We start from the raw sequence: 18,279 nt of genomic DNA on the forward strand, positions 1-18,279 counted from the left end.
GTTTGGTGAGTATGTGGGTTAAAATAACATATGTGTCATCAAATTAAAAAAATAAATTTTTGATCATTACAGATAGAAATCCGATCTAGCAAAAATGCATGAGATTCTATAATTTTAATAGATTAAAAATATCTAAAAATATTTTTTAAAATCACAATCAAATAAGTATGAGAAAAGAAATAAAATTATAAAAGGAAAAGATAAAAGGAAGATATATGCAATTGGGCTATCCTACTAGTTTCATAACAACAAATCTTTAGTAAATAAAAAAATCCAGGAAAAAGTCGAGTAATATTAGCTATATAATGCTGGTAATATAGTGTTATATAACCCATCACCAGCACAGTTGGCACATTTCTCAAATTCACTAATTTACACAACAAAATCAGGGTTTGGAAGATGGCAAGAATTCAGCAGCAGCAGCAGCAAGAAGAGGTATGGTATCGAATTACTCCCTGAAGAACTCATGCTCAAAATATTTGTCTTACTGCCTGTTGTAACCCTCCTTCGCTGCAAATCAGTTTGCAAATCCTGGCTATCTCTTATATTAAACCCACAATTCGTCTAAACTCACTTGATTGAATCCCGGAAACGACAACCCTTGTCGATACTCAAACTTTTGGGAGACCAGTTTTACATTGATACTGATCATAAAACATCAAGCCACCTCCAGTTGCCAGAACATTTCACTGTTGTGACTGGTTCCGTATTGTGTTGTAATGGTCTTGTTTGTCTCGCCAATCTCGAATGTGATACTATTTATTTGTGGAATCCGATGATTAGGAAATTTAAGATACTACCTACTCCTAAATTTAAGCCAACTCCAGTTGCCAAAACATTTCACTTTTGTTCGTTTAAGCTAGGGTTTGGTTATGATGGTTTTTGTAATGATTACAAGATTGTTAGGATTGTTTTGTACACTGCGTATGCTCGTTATAAGACACGTGATTTTGTTTATTCGGTACATGTGGAGATGTATTCAGCCAATGAGGATTCTTGGAAAGAGATCGAGATTCCTGAATCAATAAAGTTTTTTAAGTTTTATCCATCTGGAGAGGTGGGTGTTTTTCTTCCTCAAACCCACGGGTATTGTATTTCGAAGGCTTTTACGAGTTACTATCGTTTGATTTGCATGAGGAAGTGTTTAGAGTGTATCCATATCATGTACCTGGCAAATATCCCATATATGAGCGAAATGAACCAAGAATGTCACGTCTTTTAAATTTTGAAGGTTCTCTTGCTATGATATATGCTGAATCCATTGATGTTGGTGAATCATTTTACAGTCTATGGACATTTGATGTGGATTGCGGTAATGTGTCTTGGACTAAACAGTTCAATATTGAGAATAGGTCACAGGATGATCTGGTAATTCTATATTTGGATGATGGACAGTTTATTGTTGTCAAAAAAAAAATATTTTGGTCCTGGCAGTAATTATTATTACTACACAAAAAAACTTGCCAAGAAGTTTCTTCTACCTCCTGGTAGTTTTATCTGCACAGTTGCTAAGTACAGCGAGAGCCTTGTTTCACTTGAAGGGTTTGAAGAACTAGAGTAAAGTGGTGATTGCAGATATATAGTAGCATATGAAAAAAACGAAGCACAGTGTTGGTCATTATCTTTTCAGTTTCATTACCATGTATTGTACTACTTTCTTGTATTACAAAGCTTTGTTTTATCAAAGCATTTGAACAACTTAAGCTATCGAATTGGCTATTTAATCAATTTAGTTTCATTGTTTTTATTAGTATGTGAATCAATGAACTATTTTTAGATTGTATATTCTGACTTGCAGCATCTAACTTGATGTATTATCTTGTTTCATTATCCTCCTCATTCAGCAGTGCACTTATATTTGTTTATAATATCAGATCCTTGATTAGTTGAGTTCATTTTTATATCAAATTGGATTAATGTTCAAATCTTCAATGTAATTTTTTACTAGAGTATTTACACTCTATATATCATACAGCTTTTTGCCTTTCTACTTTGATGACTTCTCTATTTTTCCTGTTATATCCCCTGTTGATTAAAACCAACAGTTCTTTGCATTAAAGCCTCCAAATCAAGTATACAAGATAGACCCTCCTTACTTTCTTTTGTATGTATTGAGATTTCTGAAAGGATAAGAATCATTTTGAAGTTGTTAATTCGGTGCACTACAAGAAAAATGCAATAAGACAACACCGATCAGACAACATTCGACCAAAAAAGTGTTTCCCGAATTTTTCATACAACGGTTTTTTCTGCAACCAAAAAACTGGTGTTGTCTGACGTTGATTACTACAAGCAATTAAAAAATGTTGTCTAGTAAAACAAATCAGACAAGTATTTTCGAAATCAAGGTGTTGTGCGAATGGGAAGGCTTTAGCATTAATACAACGCTTTAAAATCCATTGTCTAGTTGATGGAGACAGACAATCCTTTCTAAAGTGATGTGCAAATGAGTAAGTTTGCACAACGAGTTTTAGAATGCATTGTCTGAAAATGATTGAGATAACGTCTAGTTTAACAGTTGTGGAAATGAGACAAGTATTTTTTCTATTGGTTATTTAAGCTTGAATCGCACAATGTACAAATTAGGTGTTGTCTAAATCATACCTCATAGACAAGTGTTTTACCTATATTGTATACCACCTATATCAGACAATGGTCAAATTCTTAAAATAATTGTCTTTCTTACCAAATTTAAAAACATGTTGCATAACAAAATGTTCAAATAAACCGTTGTCTGATTTATTACAATAAAAATAGTAAACAATTTAAAAAACAATTCCAAACAATTAATTTTAAATTTTTTTAAAACTACAAATTCTAATTAAATCCACTTTCATCCAGATTAAATATTTAAATTTTATATTTCAAAATAGTTTAATTATCTACTTTATAATTAACAAAAAAAATAATCACAAGTACTTCAAATTTATTTTGTTAATTGTTCAATTCAAACAAGTGTTTTTCGACAAAACACGTTGTATTAATCTAACTTATACAAGTTTTTTTTAAATAAAACACTTGTAACAGTCAGACAACCGTTATCGATATTTATAACCTGTTGTAAAATTTATAATACTGCAACAATCTTAAAGAAAAAATCGTTGTACAATTCCAACAACGGTATTTCCTAAAAAACGCTTATGTAAAGTAACTTACCACAACAAGATTTTAGGAAAAATCGTTGTCTATACTTTTACTAGTTTTTATTTTTTTTCCGAATAATTATATGCCACCGTTTATTAATTTATACGAGTAACCAATAACTTACACCAAATTAATTTATGTTTATTAAGATTTGAAATCACCTTTTTCATAAAATTTTGAATTCTTTTACCTATTAGTATTAAACGTTAGACGAATATTAATAGCGTCAACAGATAATCACATTGATGAGGACATAACGTGTAGATTAAGTTAAAAATGTAACTCATAATATCTATTTGTTGGTTTTGTGGACTTCGTACGGACGTTAATAGCGTTAACTTACGAATATTACTCATAATAACATAAAGCAGCACATAATCTATATACTAACTTACAGATATAGGTCATAATAACGATATTAGGATTTAGTTGACATTATCTACGAATGTTAATAGTGCTACTTTTCAGATATAACTCGTTATAATATTATTCGGTGTATCATATGTGTGCTAACCTACAAATATACCTAATAATTACACTTCAAATTTACATTGTTAATTGTTCAATTCACACAAGTGTTTTTCGAAAAAGCACGTTGTATTAATCTACCTTATACAAGTATTTTTAAAATAAAACACTTGTAACATTCAGACAACCGTTATCGATATTTTTAATCTGTTGTAAAATTTATAATACTACAACAATCTTAAAGAAAAAACCGTTGTAGAATTCCAACAACGGTATTTCAGAAAAAACACTTATGTAAAGTAACTTACCACAACATGATTTTAGAAAAAACCGTTGTCTATACTTTTACAAGTTTTTAATTTTTTTTCGGAATAATTATATGCCACCGTTTATTAATTTATACGAGTAACCAATAACTTACACCAAATTAATTTTTGTTTATTCAGATTTGAAATCATCTTTTTCATATATTTTTTGAATTCTTTTACCTATTCGGATTAGACGTTACACGAATATTAATAGCGTCAACTAGATTATCGCATCGATGAGGACATAACATGTAGATTAAGTTAAAAATATAACTCGTAATATCTATTTGTTGGTTTTGTAGACTTCATACAGACGTTAATGGCGTTAACTTACGAATATTACTCATAACAACATTAAGCAGCACATAATCTATATACTAACTTACAGATATAAGTCATAGTAAGGATATCCGGATTTAGTTGACATTATATACGAATGTTAATAGTGCTACTTTTCAGATATAACTCGTTATAATATTATTCGGCGTATCATATGTGTGCTAACCTACAAATATACCTAATAATTACACTTCAAATTTACATTGTTAATTGTTCAATTCAAACAAGTTTTTTTCGAAAAAGCACGTTGTATTAATCTACCTTATACAAGTATTTTTAAAATAAAACACTTGTAACATTCAGACAACCGTTATCGATATTTATAATCTGTTGTAAAATTTATAATACTACAACAATCTTAAAGAAAAAACCGTTGTAGAATTCCAACAACGGTATTTCCTAAAAAACACTTATGTAAAGTAACTTACCACAACATGATTTTAGAAAAAATCGTTGTCTATACTTTTACTAGTTTTTAAAAAAATTTCGGAATAATTATATGCCACCGTTTATTAATTTATACGAGTAACCGATAACTTACACCAAATTAATTTGTGTTTATTAAGATTTGAAATCATCTTTTTCATAGATTTTTGAATTCTTTTACCTATTTGGATTAGACGTTACACGAATATTAATAGCGTCAACTAGATTATCACATTGATGAGGACATAACATGTAGATTAAGTTAAAAATATAACTCGTAATATCTATTTGTTGGTTTTGTAGATTTCATACAGACGTTAATGGCGTTAACTTACGAATATTACTCATAATAACATATAACAAAAAATATTTCATACATATTAAATTGTTGTACGGATATTGATATATATTGATTTTATTCATGTAAAAAAATAATTAAATTTTTTTAAATATATCTTGCATGAAATTATAACAAAAATCTAGTAGAAGGCGTACTTTCTCAAACAAGGTTCCTTCACGATATATCGATTTACAGGATTAATTTTTTAAAATGATTTTTTGACGATCCAACCGTACGGATGTTAAGATATATCGATTTTAGTCATAAGAAAAAATTATTAAAAAATTTGAAATTCATTTTGCATGTCAGGATTAGAAAAATCTAGTAAAAGTACCCCAACCGACAACGAGACTCGTTCCCGATTTACAGGATTAATTTTTTAAAATGATTTTTCGACGATCCAACCATACGGATGTTAGGATATATCGATTTTAGTCATAAGAAAAAATTATTAAAAAATTTGAAATTCATTTTGCATGTCAGGATTAGAAAAATCTGGTAAAAGTACCCCTCCCGACAACGAGACTCGTTCCCGATTTACAGGATTAATTTTTTAAAATGATTTTTCGACGATCCAACCGTACGGATGTTAAGATATATCGATTTTAGTCATAAGAAAAAATTATTAAAAAATTTGAAATTCATTTTGCATGTCAGGATTAGAAAAATCTAGTAAAAGTACCCTTCCCGACAACGAGACTCGTTCCCGATTTACAGGATTAATTTTTTAAAATGATTTTTCGACGATCCAACCGTACGGATGTTAAGATATATCGATTTTAGTCATAAGAAAAAATTATTAAAAAATTTGAAATTCATTTTGCATGTCAGGATTAGAAAAATCTGGTAAAAGTACCCCTCCCGACAACGAGACTCGTTCCCGATTTACAGGATTAATTTTTTAAAATGATTTTTCGACGATCCAACCGTACGGATGTTAAGATATATCGATTTTAGTCATAAGAAAAAATTATTAAAAAATTTGAAATTCATTTTGCATGTCAAGATTAGAAAAATCTAGTAAAAGTACCCCTCCCGACAACGAGACTCGTTCCCAATTTACAGGATTAATTTTTTAAAATGATTTTTCGAAGATCCAACCATACGGATGTTAAGATATATCGATTTTAGTCATAAGAAAAAATTATTAAAAAATTTGAAATTCATTTTGCATGTCAGGATTAGAAAAATCTAGTAAAAGTACCCCTCCCGACAACGAGACTCGTTCCCGATTTACAGGATTAATTTTTTAAAATGATTTTTTCGACGATCCAACCGTACGGATGTTAAGATATATCGATTTTAGTCATAAGAAAAAATTATTGAGATATTTTCCTATCAACATGGTAATTTTTTTAAATGATATTTTCGAAGATCCAACTGTATTGAGATATATCGATTGTAATCATATAAAAAATTATTCAAAAAATTTTAAATTTATCTTGTATGATTTTATAATGAAAATCGAATAGAATTGCAACTCCGAAAAATAAGAATCTTTCTTGATTAAATAATTAATTTCTTAAAATCTTTCTTGGTTAAATTTTCATTTTTCACACAATTTTTGGTTTTCCCCCTTTAATTTTCATTTCCCCCTCCCTTCTAATTTTCATTCCCCCCATTACCTCTCCCCTTCCCCTTTATAAATAAAAGCGTTATTTTGGGCGAAAACGAAACAGTTTTGGCGGCAAAACCGTTGTCTTTATTTTCCAGCTATTTAAATCAATTTGTACCGTTTATACGACTTTGAATGTGTTATTAAGTGGAAACATAATAACGTAAGACATTTTTGACCGTATTTACTTATACTTATTCGAATAATACATTGGTAATGTAAAATCCGTATCACGTGTTAGGGTTTAGGATTTAAGATTTGTACTCGGTGATATTTTATTTATAATAATAACGAATTTAATTTAATTGATAAGAACAATATTTCTTTACACATAGAAGGTTTAATTAAATCAATTTGAATTTAATTTAATTTAATTTAGTCGATAACAACGATATGAACGAAATTTAATTTTTAATAATAAATATTATTAAATTAAATTGAACAAATTAATTATTTTTATTAATACATTTTGGTTCAATATAAAAGTTAGTATAACAATTTTTTACATTTTTTTATCATTATGAAAAATATACATATATGTATAATTCAAATTATTATACTCGAATATATAAATTACTAAATATATGTTTTATTTAAATATTATAATAGATTATTAAAAATATTATAACAGAATATTAATTTAGTACTGGTTAAGTTTGCTTAGGTTTACTTTCCCTCTTTCATTTCTCAATCACAATTTTCATTTCCCTCTCTTTTCAATCGGAGCTCTCATCTTCGGGCGGAGACAGGTCTCTCTCTCTCTCGCACACACAGTCTCTCTCTCGCACACACAGTCTCTCTCTCTCTCTCTCTCTCTCTCTCTCTCTCTCTCTCTCTCTCTCTCTCTCTCTCTCTCTCTCTCTCTCTCTCTCTCTCTCTCTCTCTCTCTCTCTCTCTCTCTCTCTCTCTCTCTCTCTCTCTCTCGCACACACACAGTCTCTCTCCCTCCTCTTTCTCTCACACACTCCCCCTCTTTCTCTTTCTCTCTCTCGATCTCTCCTCTTCCTCCCTCTCTGTCTCTCTCACCCCTTCTCTCTCCCTCCCTCCTCGTCTCTTGCTTGATTTATCTTTTTATGTTATACATGCATTGGTGTGTTTATTAGTGTGTTTATTATTGTTTTTTCCTGTGTTTTAGTTTATGTAATTATTGGGTAAGATATATATGCATAGTGATTTATGCCTACCAAGTGTTTGATAATATGTGATTGTGATTTTTGTGTGAGTTTTGGACTTTGTATTCTCTCTCTCTCTCTCTCTCTCGCACACACACAGTCTCTCTCCCTCCTCTTTCTCTCACACACTCCCCCTCTTTCTCTTTCTCTCTCTCGATCTCTCCTCTTCCTCCCTCTCTGTCTCTCTCACCCCTTCTCTCTCCCTCCCTCCTCGTCTCTTGCTTGATTTATCTTTTTATGTTATACATGCATTAGTGTGTTTATTAGTGTGTTTATTATTGTTTTTCCATGTGTTTTAGTTTATGTAATTATTGGGTAAGATATATATGCATAGTGATTTATGCCTACCAAGTGTTTGATAATATGTGATTGTGATTTTTGTGTGAGTTTTGGACTTTGTATTTTAGTTTATGCCATTGTTGTGTAAGATATATATGTATAGTGATTTATGCATACCAAGGGTTTGATAGTATGTCACTGTGATTTTTTTGAGTTTTGGACTTTGTGTGAGATTTTGGACTTTGTGTATGATTTATGTGATATTTGTGTGAGTTTTGGACTTTGTCTGAGATTTATTTGATATTTGAGTGAGTTTTTGACTTTGTTTGTGTGAGATTTATGTGATTTTTGATTGAGTTTGTGACTATGTTTCTTTATTTGTGACTGTGTTTCTTTGTTTGTGACTATGATTTATGTGACTTTGGTTGAGATTTATGTTTCTTTCTCTGTTTGTGTGTAGATTTATCATGGATTCAAGGAAAACAAAATATGCCTCTGCTCGTACTGACTCTGCCCTTTTAAAGGCATTAAAGAAGAACAAGTCAGCCTCAATGACCGAAACACCAGTGCAGCCCTCTCAAAGTAATTCATCCCTTGTGTCTGTTAAAGGGAAGGCCATTTCCAGCAATTTACAAAATCAAATATCCAAGAAAAGGAAACATGGGAGTCAAGCAGTGGATGAGAAAAAAGAGGGACTTAAACTCTTGAAACACGGAGCTGTGACAATGCATAGGATTGTACGACGTAAGATCCTGGGCATCAAGCTCCCGGTGCCTTTCAATGCAAAGGGTGAGCCCTACGGTGATGCGGGAACTGAAATGCAGTCTTACATCGGAGTTCTTGCAAGAACTAAAGTCGCAGTATGGTATGATTCATGGATACGTATTTCAAAAGAAAGAAAGAATAAAATATAGGATTGTGTGCAGGTAACATTAATTACCCTTACTAGTACTTAAGTACACATTGTTGCCTACCACCTAACTTGCACTTAAGTAACAATTCTTAAGAATGTAGATGGCTTTTGATGTACCGCTAACAGCAAGAAAGATGGTGTTGAAGTCAGTGTGCCAGAAGTGGAGGGAGTTTAAAAGTCGATTAACAACTGAATACATCCTTCCTTACCGGGATCAACTTGAGTTGTTGGAGTCTCCTCCAGCTGACTACTCATATATAGAGAAAGCACATTGGGATATGTTTATTTCTGATCATCTCTCTATTGAGTTTATTGTGAGTTTTTGACTTTATTTGTTTTTAAAGTTCTTACAAGTTACATTAGGCTTTGTTGCTAATTTTTTAACTATCTGTTATGTGAAAAAAAAGATCCACACTACGCAGAAAAAAGAAGGGAGCTGAATGAATACCCTCACTGCATCTCTTGCAAGGGTTATGCTAACCTTGAACAAGAAATGGTTAGTAATATACACTCTTTGATTTTTTACAAGAGTCATATTCAAACGGGTTGATGTTTCTTAATTTTGATATCTCGAACATGGTTATTCATGGAGTCGCAAAGCAATCCTCAAATGGAGATAGATCGGTCAGCTACCTGGGTTCGTGCGTGACAGGATAAAGATGGAAACTATAAGGATCCTAAAGTTAAAGAGATTGTTGAAGAGATTGTAAGTTATTCATTTACCTTTTAATTAAATTTCCACATTACCAAAATATTTGTGGTCACCCTTTGATTTTTGGTTAAATTTTCAGGCGGTTATGAAATGGAGAATCAGTGAATGGTGACACCACTGTATTATTTCTGTAGTTTCTTGTTTAAGTATATACGGTTTCTCTGACACGGTGACACCACTGTATTATTTCTTCTAGTCAATTGCATTGGGAGACCAGAGAACAGGTCTAGTTGTGGATTACATTATGAAGGTAAGTAAGCGTGAATCATTTTGTTTTATATACATGCATAGATTAACCAAGATATCAAGAACTAGACATTGGACTCAAATTGCATTCAATCACTGACTAGACTGCTGTTTGGTTAGTGACTGAACTAATGACTTCTATGCTAACAGTTACGAGAAATTATAGCAACCATTGCTAGTTTCCAGAAAACAGTTTGTAGAGCCGTGTTTAAGGGTTTTTGAAACTATTTTTAGGTAATCAGCTAGCTACAAAGCAGCTGAACTATTTACGAAAAAAGAAGCATAATTATGGATTACTTTACAAATCTATGTGCCCTGGTTTACAAATTGCCTTTTGTATATGTTTGTGGCCTCCTTTTATTTGGAAATTTTGAGAATCTAGCATGTAGTTTGTCAATCTTATTTTAAGTGAATTTTATGTGTACTTCGACTTTCTCTACAGATTGTCGGGATAGATGATTTGAAAAAGGAGGTTGACAAAAGAGGAAAAGATGAAGATGTTACAAGCAGGACCTCCCAATCTTCACCAAGATCAACTGCGAGGAAAGGTGGTATCTTTAGAAAGCAGGACATTGACAGTCTCTTCATGGAAGTGAGCCAGGTGACACTATTGGCATTTGTTTATTTTCTATTATGTCTTGGTTTGATTTCACTTTATATTAAGAGATCCAGTTCTTTGTTTTTCTTATAATGTAGGAAGGAAAAGAATATTAACTTAAGAGTGGTTGTCGATTTATTTTGAAGATTGTTTGTTTTCTCCAGATTGGGAAATTGCCTATCACATGCTGTGATGATATTGCAAGGACAACATAGCTCTTACGGAAGACGTGAAGAGAAGCTGAAAAGGCCAAGTGAGCTCTGAGTAGCCAACATCAAATCCTTGTAGACTCTATATTTTCTTTAATTTGTAGTAGAAATCTTACACTCATGAAAGCAGTGATATCAATATGCTTTTAGCTTTTGTATAACTATGTTGTTGTGATTTCCGATCACGGATTAACTTTAGAACTTTTTTTTATATTTGCAAAGTTAATTTCATTTGAATACTTGTTATATTTTGTGTAAGACAACGCTTTTAAGAACCAAGCTTCATTAAAATATCATGTCTTTAATACTAAAACAATGCTTTCGAACACAAAACTTCGGTGCAAAATTAACTCTCACAACACTAGTAAACCATTGTCTATATAATATTAAGATATTGTATCAAAGGTATGCATGCAATACATTTGGACAAATAAACAGTTGTATGTATCTGATCATGCCATACATTAAAATCCAAAACTGTTGTGTGTAGAAATTTATTACAAGAGTTCTACGAGCTCAATTTCATTTTTGTTGTCTATCTGAATACACAACAACGTTTATACAACAATAAGTGTTGTAGGATTGGTTTTAATGTTATACCTTACACAACGGTTTTCTGAGTTTGTGAGAACCCTTGAGTAATGTCGCTTGTTACGACGAAAACAAGCAAAAAACGTTGTCTTTTCTGGATGTAATACAACGGGCTTAATCCATAATCATTGTCTGTATAATCTCAGACAATATTTTTTAGCCGTTGTCTGATCCAACTAACAGACGGCGGCTCAATAGTCAACGGAAAAATAGGGTATCAGACAACGGACATAAACCGTTGTTGAAGCTTGTTTTCCTTGAAGTGGTGATTTGTGTTCCGTTAGATTGATTTAAAGTTTATAACTTATAGTTGTTATATACTTATATATTTGGGTGTGTGTTATTTGTGTAAAGATTGATTTGCATCTTTTTTCCCAGTAAGTATCCAGTCTATGAATTCAAGTTAAAATTTTGGTCTTCTGGATTTATTTCTTTTTTTCTTGAATTTGTTTGGTGTAAACTAATGAAAGATCGTTTATCTTTGGGTGCTTGTGTGTGTATATCGTACATATGTATGACATGCTTAGGATATCGTAAGAACATGTTTGGGATATTTTGAACCTGAACATCACTATTACCTATTAAATGATTGATCTTTCAAAATGAGTTGCTCGTTTACATAAATAAAATTTAGTGGATTATTTGTTAGATTCGTGTTCTTAGGAGTCTGATTATTGGTATTTTTTATGGAATATGTGTTAATTGATTAAAAGATTTTTTTCCCTCTATAGAATTAGGTTAATGATGAGAAAAGGTAAGGTATGATTTATGGGATCTTTTCTTTAACTGCACATTATCTCCCTACTAAGTGTGCTTGTATTGTAGATTCAAGAATGAAGTTTAAGCAAGCCGTGCAAGTTTTGTGAAAATTTGTAGGTGCAGTTGTAAAATATGTAGGGCTGAGGCAATGCGGCAGATGTGGCAGTAAAAAGTTGGCTCAATAGTAAAAAGTTGATGGTCATTTCTCAACAGCCGCGTGCAAGACCTGCAATGCAAGAGCATCTCATCTCTGTTCTGCCCCAACTGAAATATTGTTCAAGTAGGGTGTTTTAGAAACGAAAGAAAAAAGATTAAGGTTGAAAAAGATAATTTAGCATAGCTTACTATACACATCCATGAACACTGCAGAATTGTCTTTAGGATTTGGTTCTAGTAATGCACGCAGGCCCTTGAGATGTTTCCTTGCTAAAGTTAAATTATATTTGTGTATGTTAATATTTATTCTTGTTATGTCGAAATATGATGCCTTTGATTGATCTTGATAACTTTATGTCTTTGAATTATATTAATAATTCCTTTGCAATTTTATGCGCGATACACTGTTTTATATTGAATTCAAAAGTGTTGGTCCGTATAATGGCCTTCTGCTGCGAAAAGATAACTTGGAAAAGTTTACATATTACTTGAAGATCAATCTAATTTGATTTACTGTACTTGAAGATCAGTAGCAAATCCGTTGTTAAACAGGTTATTTTTTGTGATTTGAATTATCTATACGACTTTGTTGGTAGTGTTTAATTATGATCTCTCTCTCTCTCCCTGTTTTATTAATGAAATTTTTGAACCGCTATTTTATGATGATACATGTAATGCGAGAGTGCATTTCGTAGTTTTTTATCTGATTGGAATCATATAACATTACGCTGGAAGTTAGGTTTTGTTTTGCTGCTGATGTGTACAATTTTTGTTGTAGAAATTGCTAAATTTGTGGTGTTTCGTCTAGAATGAGGCTGTTGCTTGTTGTTTTGTTTGATTGATTATGTTATGAAGCTGATAGGTAACGTTTAGGAGAATTGAAATTTAAATATATAAAGGGAGTTGGAGGTGTAAAAAAAGGATGATAGAGAGACATGGAGATAGGAGTGAAGGAGATGAGAATTGGGGATGACATGGGGTGGGAGATTAGAGTGATTTAAGTTGTAGATGATTTGTTGAAGTGAAATTACGACAAGAATGAAAATTATGCTAAAAAATGACAACATAAATAGCAAATTCCCAATCCTTTACATTTTAACCGGCCAAAAAAACATAGAAGTATTCTTAGTGTCTGGTGGGAATTTAGTTTAAAGCCATATGGGAATTGGTTTAAGCATCACAAGCTGTAATTGTGTGTTTTCGGTGTAGTTGAACTTAGTGTCACCATAGTAGACTTTAAGACAATCGCAGTTTGCCTTATGTTATTATTAATTTTACTTTTCAATTATTATGCACACATGTGCCTTGTTTTCTTTATGTTATTGTATTGGGTTCTAGGTTTTTAACTTGTTATTACCCATACATTAATGAGCTGAAATATACACAAAAGGATTGTTCAACTATGAGACATTCACATGATTCGAAGATTCTTAACAAATGTTGACAGATCTCATTTATCGTTTAAATAAATTTCCAACTCTTGATCATGTTAAATCTTACCGGAATTGGAATACTATCAGATCCTTGCATTGATGTTTTAATATCCAGTTTTTTATTGCACTATAGATTACATCGAGTCATATGGGATAGTCTGGTGCAGTGACATTCTATTTTCATTCGTGTTATTAAGATAATGCTCTACTAGTTTGTTGAAGTCACTTTAACATAGGTTTTCTAATAGCCAGCTACAATGAGTGATCTCTGTTGCAATCAACAATAGGTCACCTGTATACTTCTGTATGTTAATGAACCTGAATGTAAACTGATCCTCAGTGTTTTAATTTTGTATTTTAGCTGTAATATTTGGCGATTTCCTGATTGTTAGAGTTTCCTTATTAGTCATTATATACGGGTGTATTAGGATCTCATGTTTCTTGCATTATAGAGATCTTTAATAATATGATTGAGGGGTCTAATAACGAATTTTGTTACATATGTGATCGAAGTATGTACCGTTTTTGCTTCAAGTCTTTGGTACGCACTAGAGTAAATATTGTAGATTGTGCAATCTGTATTTATGCTTCATTGTACCCTGCTCAATAGTGCTCTAAATTAACTGCTGTTATTTACAATCTTTTCGTTGTACAATCTTGTGATCTAGATTTAAAAATACAGCACGGAGTTCTTTGTTCCTGTTTAAATGCACATGCTATCATATGGATGTTACTTGTTAGAGTCAGGTGCACCAATGTTACAAAAAGACTCTACACTTTGACGTCTATAGTTGTTTAATACTAGTATTATCTTACAATAATTAATGTCTGAACTCAATAATTATTTGCATCAAGCGGATATTTTCATTCAGATGCTTGAAGCCCCAACTCTGTGATTCAAATATAATTTACATTTCTTTCTATATATAGTGAAGATTTGCTTACATACAATTCTGTATTTTGCAGTGCCACGTTCCTCTGGTTGTTCTATATGGCGCTTACAAGTGTTGGATTTGTTTCCTCATACCGGAAAATCCATTTTAACGTAATTGGTATAGCTTACCAAGTCACAGGTGTATTTTTAGAAGCTACGAGGCTAGTCTTAACCCAATCCTCCTCCAAAAGAAAGTGTCGACTCTCAATCCTATCACTAACTTAAATTACAGAGCTCCATGCAGGTTTAAATTTAATGCTTCTTCAATTTTTTTTGTTACTTATGTGTGCTGTGTGCACCTGTTGCTGAATGAACCTATGAATGTTTATACACAATTGTCCTTGCTCTATCATTATTGTTGTACCTAGATTATTGTATCTTACTCTGTGATGGGGTGATATTTTCTGTTAATTCCCTTCTATTTTTTCATTTAAGGAAAAAAATTTGTTTAGCTCATTAACGCCACTATGTTTTTTTAGTTCTACATATGTATTGCATTATCGTTCCTTGTTTCAGAATTTTATTAAAGATGCTCCCATTACGTAACTTCTGTGTCGCTATGTTTCCCACTCGCACTTTCACATTTCTTTTTTGAACCTTGGTACTTCTCGGAGCAAACTGGGATGGAAGTCTCTCTGACTTCCTGATCTTCTTCTCCAATGTCATTTGTTCACTAGCATTGAACTTCTCAACTTTCTTAGTGATTGGTAAAACTAGAGCAGTGACCATTCAAGTTGCTGGTATACTGAAAGATCATATATACTCATCGCTCTTCCAACTATTATAATTCCGAAGTCTATTATTATTGCTGGACTAGTTAGCACAGAGTTTTAAGGCTCCACAAAGGATGAATACATGTCAAGGCTTATCAAAATTAGCAAGTTTAGGATACATGCTGCACTCTTTAAATTGCTAGTCATTTGCTGCATTTTCAGTTTGAAAAACACCTATTTGTTAATTCTAAAACCACTTATTATTGTTTTAGCCCAAAGTCCCTCTGGCAGTGCCGCTGTTGTCCTCCTCCTGTCAACAACAAATGTATCAAAGTATGTTCACTAGATTAAACACTTGCAATTCTTTATGTATAATATAATCTATTCGATATTTATAAGTTGTTCGGCTATTTTACATCGAGTTAATTAAGTCAGAAATGATATTTAAATTAAAATAATATTTTAAGACATAAAATATTTTAATTAAACCAGTTGTAAAATTTCTTGCACGCCAAACATTCGCCCAAATCGTCCTTTGAGCCAATTCAAGTCGATCGTGTCTTGGCGAGGCGACAACGCGTGTGTGCGAGCGCGAGAAACACAATAACACCATGCACACCCACATGAATTAATAGTTCTAAACTGCTCTTGCGCATGGTACTATTTAAAGCACCCAAACTCTCATTACAATATCAATGTGCGATAATACCACATAACCCTTTCCAAACTACTAACTTCACCTCAATTTTTATGAATTACACTAAGAAAATGAGTTTAATCAAGATTACGAGAAATAACCTCCACCAATTAATTTCCGGAATTTACATCATAAACATGTCTAAAATATAACTCAAACTTTACATTTTCTAACACTCATAAGTTATGACATTATTGTAAATGAGAACTCCAAACACAAGCCTTATATTCATGCCCTATTATTATTATAATAATAATATTTTTGAAATGTAAGTATGGAAGGAAGAAAAAAGGTGTGTGTGAAAAAGAGGGTACATTAATTTTTTATTATTAAATTGAAATAAGAGATTTCCAGGACAACGTCACAAATAGGGAAAACGAGAGATGCCCTATTATTTTTTTAAGGCACTTCTAAGTCACTGTTGTAGTTTTTTTTTCATTTACTTTAAATTTTGATTTAGGACATCATTTAAGGCATATTTTAGATTTATTATGTAGTTTTAGTTTTATATATGACTATATGAGGAGCGACACAGAGGATGAGAAACGAGAATTAGACAGAGAGGCACTAATATCCTGCCATGTTCCAAGCCCACAATTTTTACTACTTTTTTTTAAAAAGGTAAAATATTTAATTAAATATAAGCCGTACGGTATCTGCAATAATATCAACATTTATCGAACACGTTACAAAGATTATATTAAGATTTTTTCCACTAAATCTATCATCCAACATAATATTCATTGTAGCGCAACTCGCATTGCTGAAATTTACCCATAACAATTTGGTGTAGATGTGAGAATCGTGTTAACTTGATTTGTCAAAACATGTTCCAGAAATTGTCCATATCCTTGATATCATTCAAACTATTTTCAATGGACCATTATTATGAACGTCATCCATATCTATGATCTCGTATATTAAAAGAAGAAAAAACTCTAAGAGAGAGAGCAATCAGATTATCGCATGGAGAGACTACAAACCTACAATACGGTAAAAAACTTCAATTAATGGGTAAAAAATACTCTCAACAACAAGGAGAAAGATTTATTACAATAAATTATTTTCACCTCAACATGATCAATAACAATTTGCATTGATATGATCTTATGTAAGTCTTCAAACATCACATCGTCTCCAATTTCTCTCAAGTTAGAATGCTTTCTTAAAGACAAAGCATCTCCTACAAATGGATCATCAGCATTTGATCTTCCAAGACCACTTGTGATTCTAGGTTTTTTAGAGTGAGGACTTCCACTATTAATCTTCTTTAATGTTTCAAAAGAATCTGTTCTAGGTGCTGATTTCTTACTTCCTCATAGTAGCTTCTTCTTTTCTTCAAAAGTAAGTTCCGGCTTATCAGATACTATGTTTTCAGAATCAGGATATGATAAATTAGCTTGAATTGGGTTTGAAAAATCAACAACATGAGTAGAATCAGAGGTTGTGATTAGTTGAATAACAGCTTCTTCTTTATTAACTTGAGCAATGTCAGAGGTTAATTTCAATTTTTCAGCCCAGTCAGCTCCATAAATTTTCCTTCTTTGGTGAGTTTGACTGACTTCTTCTTCTTCAGTAATTTCATCAGTACCAAAAGATTGAGCAACTGTATAGATGTGATCTTTCAGTAATTTCATCAGTATTTCTTCTTTGCAATAGCTTTGTCTTTAGGCTTTGAAAGCTTTGACTTCTCTCCTATCTTCTCTTTCCCTTTATGCTTCATGTCAGTAGTTAAGATAGCTTGAGATCTGAGAGATCTTTCATCCTCTTCCTGATTATGACTACACCTTTGGCTGGTCTGTTAGAAGGATCATCTTCATAAAGATCTTGAGAGATAACAACAATATCAGTATTTACTATCTTCATGGATTTTTTGAACTCTTCCTCCATTTTTCTTAGCTGTACTAGATCAACTCCATAATTTTCTCTTTCAAATATTCTTCTACTCACCTCAAAGTCAAATGCTTGAATCTTTGGATCATTGTAGAATAGAGTTGTCTTTCTACCTTTCACTTTTAGAGTTTGAAGATATTGACTTGCTTCTGCACCAGCTTCAATATTCGGAATACCTTGGTCTTCATCAACAGTTGTGACTTGTAAAGTTTGTTGAGTTTTGCAGTCACAGTTAGTTCTCTAACTCTTCTTTCACTTTTCTTACTTTCTCCACCTTGTCTAGATTGAGACCTAGTGATTGCTTTTGATGAACCACAAATTCCAACTAGCTCTT

General features: G+C 32.0%; 1 protein-coding gene across 1 annotated transcript; it reads left to right on the forward strand.

The window, feature by feature from the left end:
• The first annotated feature begins 399 nt into the window (after window positions 1-399).
• Window positions 400-1,561, forward strand: LOC141661149 (uncharacterized). Its single transcript, XM_074468133.1, has 4 exons — window positions 400-435; window positions 674-1,121; window positions 1,232-1,368; window positions 1,469-1,561. Exons 1-4 carry the CDS (start codon window positions 400-402, stop codon window positions 1,559-1,561), a joined length of 714 nt encoding a protein of 237 aa, XP_074324234.1.
• The last annotated feature ends 16,718 nt before the right edge of the window (window positions 1,562-18,279 follow it).

This window comes from Apium graveolens, chromosome 5, assembly GCF_009905375.1.
Source record: "Apium graveolens cultivar Ventura chromosome 5, ASM990537v1, whole genome shotgun sequence".
Lineage (NCBI taxonomy): Eukaryota > Viridiplantae > Streptophyta > Magnoliopsida > Apiales > Apiaceae > Apium > Apium graveolens.